This window comes from Schistocerca gregaria, chromosome 1 (genome assembly GCF_023897955.1).
Source record: "Schistocerca gregaria isolate iqSchGreg1 chromosome 1, iqSchGreg1.2, whole genome shotgun sequence".
Taxonomy (NCBI): domain Eukaryota; kingdom Metazoa; phylum Arthropoda; class Insecta; order Orthoptera; family Acrididae; genus Schistocerca; species Schistocerca gregaria.
This window is the reverse complement of record NC_064920.1, coordinates 520,022,546-520,042,411: the sequence shown is the minus strand read 5'-3', so window position 1 is coordinate 520,042,411 and position 19,866 is coordinate 520,022,546. Positions and strand designations below refer to the sequence as shown.

The following is a 19,866-nucleotide window of genomic DNA, read 5'->3' as shown; positions in this document are numbered from 1 at the left end:
TCTGGTGTAATTCTATTCTACACCAGTCTCTTTTTCTAGTTTCAAATATTGAAATCTCTTGCATTTACCTGGTTAATCTATGACCTATATGCCTCATCTGCCAGTTTCTCCTCCACCAGACTTTTCTACTTCTACAAAATGCTGCAGTTATCTGCCCCTCATTTTTCCTTAAATGGTATCATCAGCTAAGCCAACTTCAAACTGCAACAACACACCTGATTTCATCTCAAAAAGCTATCCTCTCTTCCCCTAAACTACCTCAATAGCAGTGTTTCCATTCTTGTCCCTCTGCAGCTTCCTAAAGAGCCACACCATCAACCAGCACTCCTTTCCTACAAACTGGGCTCCTTAACAATCCACAGTGTTTACCACTGCCTCCCAGACCAATAATAACTCATAATCATAAGTATTAGTCACAACAGTACACTGTTCTCATCCTCTCGTTTAAAGCATTCTCCTGTCCTGAATTATCTTTATTAGCCAAGGGTCTCACTTTCAGCCCTAAATGTGCATTTAATCATGCTGCTTTGGTGAAGCACATAATGTCAACTGCAAATACCACTTCACAATACAATCTGAAAACTTTTCCTTTCCTCAGGTCTCTACAACTTGACCTAACCTGTCCTCTGCAGAACTCTAATCTCTCTGTTCCTAAGAACTGATGACTCCATAATTATCCTCCCAGTAGATAAAGAATCTACCATATTTTTCCAAAAGGAATATGTTACCAAAGGTCTATGCCAGCTATCTGACATAATTACATACAGCATCTATCATCTAGATCCTATCCCCATGATTCAAACTGAACTGCAGTCCCTCCCTAAAACCTCACATCCTCACAAGAACTAGCACCTCAGTCCATAGAACTTCCTACCCCACCCAAACCACACACCTTTTACCATCTTCCTAAGATCCACAAACCCAAAGCATCCACTGAAGGTATATCTGCCTTAGTTGATCAGAAGCTGCAACCCATAGAACAAATAGTTCCTTCCTATATTGAAGACACCAACCATGCCTAGATCATATGAAATCCAAGCCTGTCCATTTCCCACCACACCTTGCTTGTCACCATTGATGCCACCTCCCTGTATATCAACATCTCCCATGTACATCGTCTGTCTACTGCTGAACATTTCCTCAGTCAGTGCCCACCTGATTCCAAACCCATGCTCACCTTAATCAGCTTTATACTTGCCAAGAACTACTTCATCTTTGAGGGGCAGACATACTAAAAGATCAGAGATATGGTGATGGAAACCAGGATGGCTCCTTCGTGTGCCAACCTTTTCATGTGTTGCTTTGAGGGGGCTTCAGCCCCTGGTTTGGTTTAGATACAAGGAGGTATCCAAAACAAAATTTTAAAAATCAAAATTATTTTTTAAAAGCTATATATTTTCAAATTGTTTACAAAACAACCTTATTCCATTCAAAATATTCTCCATTACAACTAATACATTAATACATTTGTCCCACCAGTGCTGACACTGTTAAAAACATTTTTTGTAGCCATCTTTAGAAATGGCTGACAGCTCCTTCCTCTTTTTTTCCATGTGTTGAAAGAAATAAGAAAAAGTCACATGGAACCAGGTCAGGTATGTAAGATGTGTGGTGTGGGGAACCATGCCACTTTTAGCCAAAAACTGTCTTAACAGTTCCACATTGTCATGGTGGAAGAACCAGTTTCCTGTACATTCAAATTTTCCGTTAAAATTCACTGAACCAATCTCTAAGATAACCCACTAGTCTCAGACAATTAATCAATTGTCTGTCAACAGTCTGTGAGCACGAGCTCTCAAAGTTCTTCAATATTTTCGTCGAGTCGGGCTATTGATGGGTGTCCAGGATGAGGTTTTCATCAGTCAATGTGTTGCCATTTTTAAATCAAGCAAATCACTCATGCATTTGAGTTTTTCCCATAGCGTCTTGGTAAGCCATTTTCAAAATTATAAGAGTTTCAGCAGCGTTTTTAGAGAGTAGAAAACAACATTTCACAGCTGGACTTCGTTCACTTAGACTTGTCATCATAAAAAATGAAGCAAAAACAAAACATCAGTAGCATAAACAGTCACTGCAGATGAACAGAACAAGCCAGGTCAACAACACAGGTGGCACTGAACTGGCAATGAGTTGGACTATACACACCTGGCAAAGAAGTGTTTTTTTTTAATCTTTGCAATATGGATTCATGGTAAGGGTGACCAGTTAAAATTTCTGGAATCTGTAAATACATTTTCCCAATTAAATTTCATGTGGTTCTGTTCCAAATCCCATGCCACTTTCCTTGATGTTAATCTCATCCTCACTGAAGATACACACTTCTGCCTACATTAAACCTACTAACAAACATTAGTACCTACTTTTTGACAGCTGCCATCCTTTCCATATTAAATGTTCCCTTGCATAAAGCATTGTCATTGGAGGCAAATGTATTTGTTTGGATGCAGATTCTTTCCAGAAAAACATTGCCATTCTCACCTCAGCTTTCACTGGATGTAATTATCCCGCCAGCGTAGTTGAAAAGCAGATTTTCCAAGCCATGACATCCGATCTTGGTACTGTTGATCCCTCCAAAAAAACAGCTTTGGACCACACCACATGTCACTCAGTATTATCCAGTCTTGACTGTATTAATTAGCTACTTTGACAAGACAATGTCTTCCTAAAATCATACCCTGAAATGAAATACATTCTGTCTGATATTTTGCCCACCATACCCAGAGTAGCTTTTTGTCACCTTCCCAATCTCTGCAGTATCCTTGTCAGACCTTATATTCCTTCTGCAGCCATCTCTCTATCCTATGGCTCCTATCCCAGTGACCATCTCCCCCAGCAAGACTTACTCTGTGCACCTTCCTACCACCACCTGTAAAAACCCGGTAACTGGCAAGACATATACAATCAAAGGGAGGGACACATATTACACGACATGTTGTTACCTGATATACTGCAGAAACTGTTCCATCTTTTACATCATCATTACTACCACCAAGTTATCAGTTAGGATGAATGGGCATAGGGAGAGAGTGTATATACACTCCTGGAAATTGAAATAAGAACACCGTGAATTCATTGTCCCAGGAAGGTGAAACTTTATTGACACATTCCTGGGGTCAGATACATCACATGATCACACTGACAGAACCACAGGCACATAGACACAGGCAACAGAGCATGCACAATGTCGGCACTAGTACAGTGTATATCCACCTTTCGCAGCAATGCAGGCTGCTATTCTTCCATGGAGACGATCGTAGAGATGCAGGATGTAGTCCTTGCCATGCCATTTCCACATGGCGCCTCAGTTGGACCAGCGTTCGTGCTGGATGTGCAGACCTCGTGAGACGACGCTTCATCCAGTCCCAAACATGCTCAATGGGGGACAGATCCAGAGATCTTGCTGGCCAGGGTAGTTGACTTACACCTTCTTGAGCATGTTGGGTGGCACGGGATACATGCGGACGTGCATTGTCCTGTTGGAACAGCAAGTTCCCTTGCCGGTCTAGGAATGGTAGAACGATGGGTTCGATGAAGGTTTGGATGTACCGCGCACTATTCAGTGTCCCCTCGACGATAACCAGAGGTGTACGGCCAGTGTAGGAGATCGCTCCCCACACCATGATGCCGGGTGTTGGCCCTGTGTGCCTCGGTTGTATGCAGTCCTGATTGTGGCGCTCACCTGCACGGCGCCAAACACGCATACAACCATCATTGACACCAAGGCAGAAGCGACTCTCATCGCTGAAGACGACACGTCTCCATTCGTCCCTCCATTCACGCATGTCGCGACACCACTGGAAGCGGGCTGCATGATGTTGGGGCATGAGCGGAAGATGGTCTAACTGTGTGCAGGACCGTAGCCCAGCTTCATGGAGACGGTTGCGAATGGTTCTCGCCGATACCCCAGGAGCAACAGTGTCCCTAATTTGCTGGAAAGTGACGGTGCGGTCCCCTACGGCACTGCGTAGGATCCTACAGTCTTGGCGTGCATCCGTGCGTCGCTGCGGTCCGGTCCCAGGTCGACGGGCACGTGCATCTTCCGCCGACCACTGGCGACAACATCGATGTACTGTGGAGACATCACGCCCCACGTGTTGAGCAATTCGGCGGTACGTCCACCCGGCCTCCTGCATGCCCACTATACGCCCTCGCTCAAAGTCCATCAACTGCACATACGGTTCACGTCCATGCTGTCGCGGCATGCTACCAGTGATAAAGACTGCGATGGAGCTCCGTATGCCATGGCAAACTGGCTGACACTGACGGCGACGGTGCACAAATGCTGCGCAGCTAGCGCCATTCGACGGCCAACAGTGCAGTTCCTGGTGTGTCCGCTGTGCCGTGCGTGTGATCATTACTTGTACAGCCCTCTCGCAGTGTCCGGAGCAAGTATGGTGGGTCTGACACACCGGGGTCAATGTGTTCTTTTTTCCATTTCCAGGAGTGTATTTTTACTTGGACAGCAAAACCCAGCAGTGGTTCAACATCAACAAAGAGAAGCTGAATAGGTTGAATAAATTCCAAACTAAACTGAAGAAAACATTTGGTGACAAACAGAAGCTAGTGTTTTTAGAAAAAGGAAAATTGAAGAACAGGGCCAAATGTCACAGGGAAATGACACAATCATACATATAGAATATTTTCCATAGGCCTCATTATGAACCCAAATATGGCAGAATCTAACAAAATCCACACTTCATCAAGGAAATGCAACATAAAAGAATGTGACATAAGAAGTATGATTGACTCCCAAATGTGGTCCCTATGGCAGTTGTGGATGACTACCACAACCTGTCATACTCCAGGTAGTGAGAGAAGAGGTACCGTGTTTTGTGGCAGCCAGAACTGTAGGACTGAGTAATCAAGAGATAACAGCCATGAATATTAACATGTCCATCAGATGACAGAAAAGAATGTTGAACAACAGATGTACCAGGAATAATGGACTAGGCCAGCTAAGAGCTACATTGCAGCAATCAAACAACAACCCAGCACCTGACCAACACAAGCACAACCAGCACCTACACCAAGAATAACACCCTATAGAAGAACAAACAGTTGGAAGACAGAGGAAAATATGCTAGTGCATTTCCACTGTGGATGGCCTGAACATGTTATTTTTAACTACAGAGAAGGAAGACAAGTTTTATGCTGCCGGATATTCACAATCACAACGTTTATATACATTGCAGTCTACTGCAGATGGTTATAGTTGACCTGTGGGATGAAGCCCATCACTATACCCTGGACAAGGTTACTCCCTAACATGCCATAGACATTCTACATTGCTGCACAGACATTCCAGATGCTTGCCTAGCCACCAACTTTGGAAAATCTTTGTGAGGCAATCACCTATGAAACTGAGGCTGCCACAGATGCAAACAATCCATGGATGATTGCCATCAAAATGTCAGGAATATCATGGATGTCAACATCAATGGACAACATGTGTAGATGCTAGTTGACTCAGGGGTTCTTTTTTGTAATGTTGAATGCTTATCATCATCAGCTAAAGAAGACTATGTTGCATGATATGAAAGTGATTGTGCAGAAAGTCCAAATGGGAAACATATCTAGATGACAGGAAAATATATTGCAAAAGAAACAATGAATGACAGAACACAGCCCTTAGGATTTGTTATTTCAACAGAATGTAGTCACAGTATTATTCTCAGATGAGACTTCTTGCAGGCATTACCAGCAGTCATAGACTGGGAGATTAGAGCTCCAGATTGACAGCTGTGTGGGGTAGCTGTGCAGTCTGAAGCACCTTGCCATGGTTCATGCGGCTTCCCCCGTCAAAGGTTCAAGTCTTACCCCAGGTATGAGTGTGTGTATTGTCCTTAGCATAAGTTAATTTAAGTTAGAATAAGTAGTGTGTAAGCCTAGGAACCGATGACATCCATCATGAGCAGCCACAACTCATCCATAAATGTATGTGCTTGGAGACAGCCAAACCATTCCTGGAATGGCAAAGGGTGTCATTGACAAAAAATCATGCTGACAAAGGGGAGCAAGCTACTATCATAATGACAGTAGGATCTAGTCTAACAGAGAAACAGCACTGGCAAGCAATAGACATTGTCCATCAATTTTCAGATCTTTTCAAATCCAGAGCAGAGAAAAGACTGACCCAGCAACCCATGGTAAAATACTACCAACACAGGAGCGTTCACCAATAAGCCAGCACATACATAATGTTGCCAGCTAAAAGACAGATAATACTCCAGTAGAAAGTTGAGACGATGCAGCAAGATGACATCGCTGAAATTTCAAAGATTCCTTAGGCCTCTCCCGTGGTCCTTGTGGAGAAGGAGGGATGACACATGATGTTTCTGCAACTATCAATGACTGAACCAGATCATGAAGAGAGATGTCTGTCATTTCCCATGCATTGATGACACCATTGACTGCCTGAAAGAAGTAAAGTATTTCTCAGATATGGACTTGCAGACAGGCTTCTGTGAAATTGAAGTTGATGAGGCTGACCAGGAAAAGACTTGTTCATAACTGCTAATGTCCTATGTGATTTATGCCATTTTGGCTGTGTAATGCTTGAGCCACCTTCAAATTTATTTGAACGAACTCCTTTGACACATAAATGGATAACACATCTTTGCTATCTAGATGACATAGTCATTTTTCAAAGACTTTTGAACAATACTAAGCTGCCTGATAATTCTGTTGAAATATGTTCAGACTTCAGGTGTCTATGGAAGCCAAATAAGTGAATCTCTGCTTACAAGAAATAAAATTCTGGAGGCATCGAGGAAATCATGAACGGAGTGCATCCAAATTCAAAGAAAATAGACTAGTCATGGACTGTCTGACTCTATGGCACATTCACAATTTGAGAAGTTGCTCATGCTATCAGTGATGCACAAAGGGTGTCAGTACTGAGGCATGTCCTCAGCAAGAACTGCCACAAGGTGACAGCAAATTTCTGTTGAATGAGGTACCAGAAAGATCTTTCCTTTTCCTTAATAGACCACTAACATTTTCTCCACTCCTTGCATTGTATTATGAGAATGTCAAGACAGAACTCTATGCTGATGGTTTTGGGACAGGTGCAGTTCTAATGCGGATTCAAGAAGAGGCTTGAAAGTTGCTTCCAGAGTATTCTCCATGTCCAAATTGAACTACTATGCAAGCAAATAAGAATACGTTGTTTAGGCCATCAACAACTTCCAACTGTATTTATTTGTGAAGCCATTCACTATTGTGATGGATCACTCTTCTCTAGCCTGATGGACTTGTCAGGTTGACTGGTGGAATGGGAAGGCTTCATAAGGAAATTAGTTGTAATGTCCCATTGACATCAAGGTCATTAGTAACAGGTCACAAGCCTGATACATTTCAAGGCCAGGGAAGAAAACTGGCCATGCCCTTTCAAGTGAGCCAGACAAAAGTGAACACAAAGGATGCCAACCACCTTTCAAGGAATCCTTTGATAGAACACAGCACAATGGATGAAACATCCATCATCACTGCATAAAATGATGTATGTGCTAAATGGAGGGAAGATCCAGCACTGATGAGAACTACAGAAGTCTTGAAGAAGGAGGAGCTGCCCAAAGGGGGAGTCCAATTAATAAATAGAGCAGTGTATAAGGAGAACTATGATCCAGTTGGGTGGAAAAAGATCCTTCCTACCACAGCTCACCAATGTCCAGATGTCCTGAAGCATTTCCCTAACATCCAGCATTTGGTTACCTGTGATTTGTGAAGACTCCAGACAGTATCAGATGCAAGTATCACTGGCCAGGTCCCCACTGATTTGTTACACAGTAACTGAACCACTGTAAGGAATGACAACAGCAGAAGCTCATCCCATAATTACCTCCAGGCAACTGGTACCAATCCCACCTACAGCAGTATCATTCCACTGAACCAGACTCTGTCTGTTGGGGAAGTTCATGAAGTCAACAAGTGGGAATTCAGATTAACAGATTTTAAAAAGCAAAGCAGAAACATTGCAAAAATATTGAGTTAAATAATGATTACTGAAGAAGGATAAAAAGGCAAACACAATTAATTTTAGGTACTTGTTGTATATGAAAAAAAAGATTCATATTATAAAGTTTAATATTTGAGTTAAATTATTAAGAACATATGAACAGGTTATAATTTAAATGGGGCAGCATTTGTGAGGGTATAGAATTTTTGCTAAAATAAACTCTGGGTGAAGACACCCTATCCTCATTCCTTCACAACATCAACACCTCCCATCTGCTACATGTGGTACTACTCAACCATGTGAGCCACCTTCCTGGACACTGTCCTCCTCCTCTTTGATGACTCCATCCATACCTCTGTCTACAGCAAACCCACCAATCATTAACAGTACCTACATTTTGACAGCTGTCATCCCTTTCATGTCAAAAAACCCTTCCCATACAGCCTGGCCACCTGAGTATGGTATCTACAGCAACAAGAACTGCCTTGAACACTATGCTGATCCTTGCATCACTCCCAATCCCAACCCCTTGCCACAGGTATCATATTCCTGTGGTAGACCCAGGTGCAAGACCTGCCCAACGCACTCACCCAGCAGTTCCTATTTTGGTCCTGTCCTGGCTGATACTACACCATCATGGGCTGGGCTACCCCCATGTCATATACCAGCTCTGTTGCAATCATTGTACAAACTGTTATATTGGTATGGTTACCATCCAGATTTCCATGAGGATGAATGGCCACCATCAAATTGTAGCTAACAGCAAAGGAGACCACCCTGTGGCATGACATGCAATTAAACATAAAATGCTTGATTTTAATGGTTGCTTCATAAACCAATGCATTTGGACCCTCAGCTCCACCACCAGTTCTTCTGAATTGTGCAGATGGTAGTTATTCTTACAATACATTTCCTGCTTCCAAAATTATCTCAGCTTCAATCACTAATGGTGTACTACCCCCAAACCCTACACCCAACAGTTTCCTTCCGTTCTAACCAATCACATCATCCCATTTCACATCCCTTCACTCTCACTGTTCTTCACTTTTTGCCAAGGCACCAACCATCTTTTTCCCTTCTCTGTGCCTCTCTTTTTCCAGTCCCCATCCCCTGTGCCCTCTCACTCACAGGTGCACTTATCAGCCTTGTCTTTCTGTCATATAGTCCATGCACGGTGCACTGGGCAGTGCTAACTTCTCTTTCCTGCCAATCCTTCCCTCATTCTTCCCTGCTGCCTTCAGTCAATATAACAGTTGTATTCTGGGCATAAAGGCTGGAGTTGGCTATGCTGTATGTGTGTGAGGTGTTCTTGCTTGTGTGAATGTGTGTGTTTTCTTTTCCAAAGAAGGCTTTGGCCAAAAGCTGAATGTGTAACAGTCTTTTTGCTGTCCCTGTCTACAACTCAGCCTTGTCTTTCTGTCATATAGTCCATGCACGCTGCACTGGGCAGTGCTAACTTCTCTTTCCTGCCAATCCTTCCCTCATTCTTCCCTGCTGCCTTCAGTCAGTATAACAGTTGTATTCTGGGCATAAAGGCTGGAGTTGGCTATGCTGTATGTGTGTGAGGTGTTCTTGCTTGTGTGAATGTGTGTGTTTTCTTTTCCAAAGAAGGCTTTGGCCAAAAGCTGAATGTGTAACAGTCTTTTTGCTGTCCCTGTCTACAACTCAACATGAGCAGAAATCTAACATTTTCATTATATTGTAGCTATTCCAACCTGGAATTTCCATTATTGGATCATTCAATAAGATTTCTTTTTGCAGTTATTGGAGTCTTCACACACTGATCTCTTGTTTGTTTTACACGTTTTCCATTCCCCATCCCTTGCACCCTCTCACCCACAGTTGCACCTGACCGTCTTGTCCTGCTGTAGCTTAAACTTATTGGTTTGAGAGATCGGTACAACATCCTGAGTCCTCCCTGGTCCCAGTCCACCCTGTGCAGAACGCCTAGACTTAGCATTGACATGACACTCACAGTTAAGGGATGAGTAATGACAGATCCTGTACTTTCTGCAGAGGAGACAGGATTGATGAAGCTTTGCAAATGGTCCAGATCATTTTCAGCAACAAATTTTAGACAAATGTAACTCCAGAGTAATATTACTAATTTGTAGAGAAATAATGGAACGTGCTTTGTGGTCATATATTATGAATTTTATGGACACAGCACTTCCTCTATGGGAATCAACAAGGATTATGCGAACAGAGCCTTATGAAACTCAGCTTACTCTTTCATCTGTTGGATCCAGAATACTGTCCATTGTGGCATGCAGGAGTACGTCTTGTTGCGAGACTTCTGGAACGTATTTTATATAGTTCGTTAGTGAAAAAATATGAGCTTATGAAATATTATGTTAGCCCTTTGATGGGACTGAGAACTTCCCCATCAGGTAGCTGTTAATAGGAAGGAATTGTCAGATATGACAGTAGTGACATGTATATTCCTAATCGCTATTATGGAGCATCAAGTCACTGTTAAAGAGCCAATACTGATCTCAATATAGGCAGGGATTTTATTATTATGTGCTAATTTACAATGAACAGATACCTTGTGACAAATAAATAGGATAACAGGTATATAGTATAGTGTCTAATGTAAGTAACCTTTTTGGTAACAAGGCTCCCAGAGTTGCAGTGAATGGATCATGTTATTCAATGACAGACTGAAAGCTGTTTCGAGTAAAGCAACAGAATTTGCATTCATGGTAGTATTGACAAGGCACATTGGCACAAAGAATATTTTTACAGAAACTACATCCCTTCATGCATGAAACAGGGGCTCATACCCTGAGATTGTTTAAAACTTTGTAACCCTGAACTTGAAGCCAGTTAGACAACATGGTAGAAAGTTGCATGCAAAACCCGATGAAAATTTTGCCTTCACACCAAGGACTGATCCTCATTGTTAATGAAGAAATCACATTGTTCATTAAAAGTAAGTGGGTAGTTTCTGGGAGTTTGGGAGACCACAAAATGTCAGTGTTTCCCCAAGAGAATTTTCTTTTTGATACAGTAAGATGTAATTTTTATATAATGGAGAGGCATGGTAAACATTTATCACCAGTCTGTTGATATTAACAGTGTCTCTAAAGCAGTTTCTAAAACCTTTATCAAATGATTTGTATGAACCAGGAATTTATTTTAAATATAGCATCATGTTTGCTAAGCCCCTTTTATACATTAGAATTAATTATGATTAGAATTGAAGGTACTATAACATTTCAAGATAAGTGTTAGTTGTGGATTTAAATTCAAGCCATTTGTCACCAGAAGGGGATATTAATCATGAATGAGCAAGCTAATGCCTGAATCACATTCATGTAAATACTTCCATTACATTATTAAACACAATACTTGTCATGTAAGTGTAGCTTTATCAGTCAGTACATCAACAGTACATACAGCCTGCAAACGTTTTTATTTTATACTATTAAAGGCAACTGATATTTATTCACTGAGTTGCTACCATAGTGTTCCAGCTATCTGAGAGAATCAGAAACTATGATTAAAAGTTAACTGCAAAGAAATATCTCAATTTTTAGGTCCTGTGAAATCCATGAAGTATTATGTTTGAAACAATTTTTATTGCAGGACATGTGGTGGCGAAAGACACGATCACATACAAGAAACAAACATTGTCGCGGTGTTGATGGAAACAGAAATTTTGATTTCCATTGGAATGGTGAGCCTGCATCAAGTTTATTGTTGTAATGCTTTTGTGATCCCTTTAATTTTCTGTGCTGCAATTAAGAACAAGATATACCAACAAGTTTGCGTGGGATAATGGATGTATTGGAACATTCAAGTGGTAGAGGTGGGTTTGATTTGATTTGTTTTGATTACAGCAGAGACAGTAAAACAACAGTGGTCTTAGCCTGCAGTTTCCCACAATGAAACCAAGTGTATTGTGCAATTCCACTCCCTTTGATTTCTAGTAATGGCAACTGGCACCCTTAAGAAGTAGCGGGAAACTCTTTACTAGTTCATTATGAGGCACAACTTGTTCAGATTCTAATTATCCAAATATTTTGTGTCTTTTGCCCTTGTAATCTTACCCTCCTGCACATCATTATTAAAGTCACATTCCCTGCACAAATCTTGAAAACTTTGCGAGGAGTAAGATTACACAAGAAGAACTTTTTTACTTATCTTCATTATCTCATTTTTGTTGTTGATGGCTCAAAGTCTTGTCTAGGAGTACTTTCTTGCAGCTGAAAATTTCAATTTCTTAGATTCGTGATAACAAAATAACTGTTGAAGAGCTGCCTGTTGTTATGAATGTCTTTTTATTTTATTTTATTCGTCTAAATCACACTGACTTAACAATTTCCACATTCAAAAAGCCAATAATTACATTGTTGTTGACAAGTTTAGCAAAATACTTGCATTTCCATCAGAGGCATGCCCACCACTACTTACATTCTGCCATACTCACATTTTCCAAAGAGTTTACAAACTTTAATGATAGGGAAATCTTTATCAAATTATATCATCATTCCATAAATAAATCCAGACACAAATTTAATAATTATCATTAGATTGTATAATTAATAATATAATTTAAGTGTGCCACAAATTTTTTAATTTCAATTATTTTTAAAAGAAGAGTAATTTTAACTTTGAGTACATATTGACTGTAACACATTAATTTCTTTTTTATACATTTTAGGCTGAAATATAGTACATCATATACAAAATCATATGAATACTTTTAATGAAACAGCTGAGATAATTTTAACCTATGTGATATTCAAGACTATATATGGTGTCAGTTATCTCTATAAAAAAGGAAGGAGAATGATTCATTACATCCTCCAGGGCTTTTATTGAAATATTATACATGTCGTGGGTTCATCCTCATCATTTATAGATGTTCCTAAACATTTACATGGCCAGTTATGAACCCTACCATGATTTTAATCAGTCTCCTGTTCAAGTTTATGACTGCAGAGACATGGCTTTAACTTCATTAGCTTGCTATGTTTCTGTTTTTGTATCATAGTCCTATACTCCAGCTGCTGCTTGCTGATCCAACTACAAGAATGTTCTGACTGTGGAGCATACTTTTTATCCTCTTTTTTACACTCATCATTATTAAAAATTAACGCAACTGGACTTATTCAGCGAGAAGCACAACTTTGGTAAATTCAGTGTGAATTATGGAAGTAATAACTGAATGGCTAGATGACTAGATTGATGAATTGTGTGTGTTCATTAGCATTGACCAGTCCAATTTTACATAAAGTGTTTGTATTGTCATTACCATGTGTTGGAATACTGTGACTTGTACAGAATAATCCAATCGTGTACAGAGACGTTTAAGCATCCTTTCCATGCTCCATATGCAATGGAATGAGAAGAAGCACTAACAATTGGTTGTGTGCTAAGTACCATTTGCTAAGCACTTCTTAGGAGTTTTCCTAGTAGTGTGTATATAGATGGAGATATACAGACAAAGATTAATAGATAGAAATGAATAATGTTACATGCTTAATCACAGATATTTATACTTGATTGTAAAAACAATTACAAGCATTTATACTAAATTACTTACACAACTACAAACATTTAGCCATATATTTTGAATTTTAACATATGTGCACACTTCTCTTACATTATCAAATGGATTTTCAGCCAGTGAGCTGTACAATTTTCTTTGAAATGGTTTAGAAGGCATGGACTATGCTGAGAGTGGTAAATTGTTAAAAATTGTTAGGGAGCTGACTATGGCAGAGTGGGCTGTTTTTACTAGTCTGTGTCTTGGAACATCCATGTTAATTTTTCTTCTGGTGTGTGTTGATGTATATATCCCCTTATATGAAATGCTTTCATATTTGCTTTAAAGTTTAGTGACGAGACATATATATACAGATTTACAATTGTATGTATATTGAGTTTTCTAAACAGAGGTTGCCAGTGATCAGTTGCTCCAGCCCTACACGTTTCTCTTATGACTTTCTTTTGTATCTTCAGTATATCAGTGATATGTGGTGGCTACCATCTGGTGAGCAAGATGTACGAGACAGGCGAAATTCCCTCAGACTTCAAGAAGAATATAATTATTCCAATCCCAAAGAAAGCAGGTGTTGACAGATGTGAAAATGACCAAACTATCAGTTTAATAAGTCATGGCTGCAAAATAATAATGCGAATTCTTTACAGATGAATCGAAAAACTAGTAGAAGCCGACCTCGGGGAGGATTAGTTTGGATTCCATAGAAATATTGGGACACGTGAGGCAATACTGACCCTACGGCTTATCTTAGAACTTATCTTAGAAGATAGATTAAGGAAAGGCAAACCTACATTTCTAGCATTTGTAGACTTAGAGAAAGCTTTTGACAATGTTGACTGGAATACTCTCTTTCAAATTCTGAAGGTGGCAGGGGTAAAATAGAGGGAGCGAAAAGCTATTTACAATTTGTACAGAAACCAGATGGCAGTTATAAGAGTCGAGGGACATCAAAGGGAAGCAGTGGTTGGGAAGGGAGTGAGACAGGGTTGTAGCCTCTCCCCAATGTTATTCAATCTCTATATTAAGCAAGCAGTGAAGGAAACAAAAGAAAAATTTGGAGTAGGTATTAAAATCAATGGAGAAGAAATAAAAACTTTGAGGTTCACCTATGACATTGTAATTTTGTCAGAAACAGCAAAGGACTTGGAAGAGCAATTGAACGGAATGGACAGAGTCTCGAAAGGAGGATATAAGATGAACATCAACAAAAGCAAACGAGGATAATGGAATGTAGTCGAATTAAGTCAGGTGATGCTGAGGGAATTAGATTAGGAAATGAGACACTTAAAGTAGTAAAGGAGTTTTGCTATTTGGGGAACAAAATAACTGATTATGGTCGAAGTAGAGAGGGTATAAAATATAGACTAGCAAAGGCAAGGAAAGTATTTCTGAAGAAGAGAAATTTGTTAATATCGAGTATAGATTTAAGTGTCAGGAAGTCTTTTCTGAAAGTATTTGTATGGAGTGTAGCCATGTATGGAAATGAAACATGGACGATAACTAGTTTGGACAAGAGGAGAATAGAAGCTTTCGAGATGTGGTGCTACAGAAGAATGCTGAAGATTAGATGAGTAGATCACATAACTAATGAGGAAGTGTTGAATAGGATTAGAGAGAATAGAAGTTTGTGGCACAATGTGACTAGAAAAAGGGATCGGTTGGTAGGACATGTTCTGAGGCATCAAGGGATCACCTGTTTAGTATTGGAGGGCAGTGTGGAGGGTAAAAATCGTAGATGGAGATCAAGAGATGAATACACTAAGCAGATTCAGAAGGATGTAGGTTGCAGTAGGCACTGGGAGATGAAGAAGCTTGCACAGGATAGAGTAGCATAGAGAGCTGCATCAAACCAGTCTCAGGACTGAAGACCACAACAACAACTTACAACAACAACAACAACAACATGTGTGGAGTGGCCCCATACTAACAGTTCGTAAGAAATGTGAGACTGGAACAGTCCAAAATATGCCAATCTTAATTAAGAGTAGCTGAATCTCTCAGTTTCCAAATTAGGTATGGTACCCTTGACATTCTTTTGCAAATGTGAGTGATGTGTTCTCTCCAACTCACTTTGAACTCAATGTGGAATTCTAAAAGTTTAACTGTTCTAGTTTCTGTCTTATTACATACTCGTAATAGAAGATTCTGGGTCTTGTCAGGGTTACACAGCAGTTTCTTAGAGGATAACAATTTTACTGCAGCATTTAATGATCCCAGTGACATTTGTTGTAATGCTGATGTTCAGGTGAGTTGCAATAACTTTCTTGTCATCCACATAGCAAACTACAGACTGAGTAACATGATGTGGCAAATCATTGATGGCAATTATTAAAAAGAATGGTCTGAGCACTGATCCCTGTGGTACCACTGCCTCTCCCATTTTCATTAAAGAATGTTTATTTCTCACTGAAACATTTTGTTTCCTGTGTCTTAAGTATGAAGTAATTATTTTTTGTGCTGTAGTTCATACTCCATAAAATTTAAGTTTCTCAATCAATATTTCATAAGGTGTACAATTAAAGGCCTTATGTGGTTTGCATTAAATCAGTGAGGCTTTATCCCTATTTTCAAAGGTAGTGATCATCTGGTTTACAACATCAAGAACTGTGGAGGTGGTATTTTTTCCTCATCTGGAATCAAACTGTTTGTTCAAAAGGAGATTTTCTCCAAAAAAATCATTTAATTGATTATATGTAAGAGTTTCAAATATTTTAAAAATTACTGAAACTATTGAGACTGGGCAATAATTTTGAGGGAGATTTTTGTCTCCTTTTTTTAAAAGTTTGGTATAACTTTTGAAATTTTTAATGCTGCAGGGAAAACTCCAAAATGAAGACATTTGTTACAAATGAAAGCTAAAGGTTCACAGATAAAACAAATAATGTTCTTGATAATGCAGTTGGATAGACAGTTTGGATGGTTTTAGACTTGGAGAATTTTTTACTGGTTTTATCACATCTGTGGATGTGATAATTTTCCACTGAAAAGAAGTGACAAATAACTCATTCAGTTGTTCTGGTTCAAGTGATAGTTCCTTTGTGCAGTTGGATACATTTTCTATAAACCTCACATATGCTTATTTTTTCTCATTAAGCAACTTTGTTTTATAAATTTTCTCTACTTCAGATACTTCCTATAATCTATATCAGCAAGTTTAGTGACACTCTCTTAGTTCTTTTTATGTTTATTTTGCAATAATACCATTTGTTCCCTAATGTTTCCAAGTTCTTCAGTATGCCAATTTGTTAACTTTGTTTGAGGCTTACTTTTAAACTTAGTTTTCCTTGGGGCTGAACAAGTGTACCACACTTCAAGATATTTGCTAAAGAACCTGTCAAACACAGTTACACCTTTAGTTTGTCCAATCTGTGTTTCATACAAAAAGTCCCATTTTATATAACTTAGTCTATCAACAAATAAGCTGACAAATTCATCTTTCTTACTTCACGTCCAGATCTCCTCATTTTCATCATGGGTTATATCACTGATCTGACCTGACAGTTACCTGTAGAGTGTGAGTAGTAATGTTTCATGAGCAGAGAAACATCCACCTGCATGACTAACAGTAAAAATCTCCCTAGAGAATTTAACAATAGTATTATCTAAGCAGGATTCTTTACAAGTAACATTTGTATTTGCACAGAATGAATTTAATGACCTTAAGATACTGAAAAAAGTTCTTGATACTTGCTTGTCACAGTCTGACATTTCTATATTGAGGTCAGCACAGATAGCAATATTTTACTTTATCCTTAATATTTTTTTCACGACAAGTTCAAAATTCTTCAAGAAAACTTCAACCACTCCATTTGGTGATCTACAGAGACTTAGAACTATTATATTCTTATCTCTCTGCATTATGTAGCTTTACTCACAACCTACTTCAGAACAAAACTGGCTTACATCAACTCTTGTGAATTTCAGACTATCTTTGAGAAAAATTACAATTCAACCATTTTCTTCTGTTTTCTACACATAATAATGGCCACAAAATATCCTTGAGGAACAGAAATATCAGTAACACTTTTAAGACATTTGCTAAGAGGGAAGAACTGGCAGTTCTAATTTCTGGACTGATGAACTTTTTGAGTGTGTAACTATAAATGACAGAGAAAATACTGGGTACTTCGACTGTAGATTTATGCAAATTACTGCTGCAGGTAACAATAAAAATTTTGGCAAACATTAGTAGTAGTATCGACTTTTTACCTTATACATAATATTTCAAATCATAACACAGATTCCATGTACTCCAAACAACAGTTCATTCAGTGCAGACATTGTACTACATAAAAAATAGAAGATGCAAGTAAAGCCTTTCTCAACAAGGAATCTTAGCAGATAGATTTTCTGATCAAGTAGCATGTACTAAGTGATTTTCATGGAGCTTTTATTGGTATTACTTAATTTGTTCACATAATTATTGTATAATTCATACCCCAGCATTAAGGGAAACCTCCATGGAAGAATAGCAAAGCTACTAACAAAGAGAAACAGCTATTCAAAATTGCACTAGTAATTAATGTTATTAAACTGCCATGAAATTATTCTGCTTACATAAGCTAAATGTAACACTATAAAATTATCAGAATTGTTATTACTTCAATCAGGTCTGCCACTTCATCAGTTTTGCTAAATAACATCTATTTGAATACTACTGCTGTTCACAAATATTTTCTTTTATATTTTTGAGTCTCCAGCCTACTGACTGGTTTGATGCGGCATGCTATGAATTCCTCTCCTGTTCAAGATTTTCATCTCAGAGCACAATTACAAACTCTATCCTCAATTATACACTGAGTGCATTCCAATCTCTGCCTTCCTCTATAGTTTTTACCCTCTTCAGTTCTCTCTAGTGTTATGGAAGTTATTCCCTGATGTCCTGTTGCCCTATCTCTTCTCATTATCAGTGTTTACCATACAATCATTTCCTTGCTGGTCCTGTGCGAACCTTGTCATTCCTTATCTTATCAGTCCACCTAATTTTGAACATCCATCTGTAGCACCACAACTCAAAAGCATAGATTCTCCATATGTTTTGGCTTTTTCACAGTCCATGTTTCACTACCATCTAGTGCTGTGCTCCAAACATACATTTCCATAAATTTCTTCCTCAAATTGATGTTGTGATGCCGATGAGGTCGACACCAGCATCAATATGCGTTTGTCTTTGAACTCTGTGCATCGTCTTTGGACACTGAGCATTGTCTTTGGGCTGTTCCGCCATGTTGAGTTCTTTGTGAGCCTTGCATGTGTTTACGTGAATAAATGAACTGTTGCTAAATGGGTGTTGTTCAGCATAACCAACCCGAACAAACCTCCTCACTGGTGACCCTGAGTTGTAACGTCTTCCGTTTTTGCCATTTTACTATGTCCACGACCTCTGCCTCGGTTATTTTCATGTGTACTACATCGACACAGCATTCGAACAATGACTTCATCCCAGCACCCTAATGCATCGTGTTGCGGTTGATGGACACCCGCCAGGACTGCAACACGATGCCTCTCACTCGAAGAGTCCACCGATCTCGCCGGACGTTTTCGAGTCTGCAACAATAAGTGGGGTTAGGAGTGTGCATGACTCTGGCTATCAAATGTGTTTGTTCCCGCCACATGTGCCCTCCCTCATTGACTGTGCAGTTACCTCTTACGGACCTCCATATAGTGTGGAACCAATGTCATTTCCTGCAAATGATTCGTCGGACAACCTACTACCACCAGGACAACGAATTGCCATGCCACAATATGTGCAGTACCATGTGGATACCTACCATGTGGCTGGAACTGCTTCGTTCACAGTTCCACCTCCTCAGCATCTGACCACTCCCACGCCTGCCTCGGTTCAGCATCAGTACATGCCTTCCTACTTTGATACCTTGGCCTGCAACAGGAATAATAACTTATCTGTGCCTGACCTCCACCTCCATCCCACTGCTATGCTTCAGTGTATGTGCCACGACATTCACCTTATCTGCACACCGTTTTGAGTGAAGTGACTATGAACAGGGAACATTGACACATTCTGTCCCATGTTCAACATCATTCCCCACACTGTGCTTCTGAACAGCCCACACCTCCACAGCCTCCCTGCAACACAGGTGGCCCCGGCATTCTCAAACTCTCAACTTTTTTTCACCTGTCACCCATGCGCTGGCTCCAGTCGAGCTTCCACTACCGTTCTCAGTACAACTCAGTGCCTCATCCACATTGGTTTTCTCCAGTGCATCAATTCGAGCACACCTGCAACATATTAAGGTTCCGAAAATGCAATCAACATATTACGGTGTCTCACCGGCGTCGACCTTCCGCGTCGCGACGGATCGCACTCAACCACAACGTGTCACGTTGACGCTGCCACCCGAACAGCTGTTGTTGCCACATCCCCTGGAGGCAC

The 19,866-nt window shown here is 39.8% G+C and overlaps 1 protein-coding gene across 1 annotated transcript in view; it reads left to right on the top strand.

Annotated features, from left to right (window-relative positions):
- The window catches only part of LOC126277674 (carboxypeptidase B-like), a 318,726-nt gene that overhangs the window by 67,681 nt on the left and 231,179 nt on the right, over positions 1-19,866 (top strand). Inside the window, exon 3 of the mRNA XM_049977382.1 lies at positions 11,549-11,639. Within this exon, the coding sequence (XP_049833339.1) occupies positions 11,549-11,639 (91 nt within the window). The remainder of the gene's footprint in view (positions 1-11,548; positions 11,640-19,866) is intronic.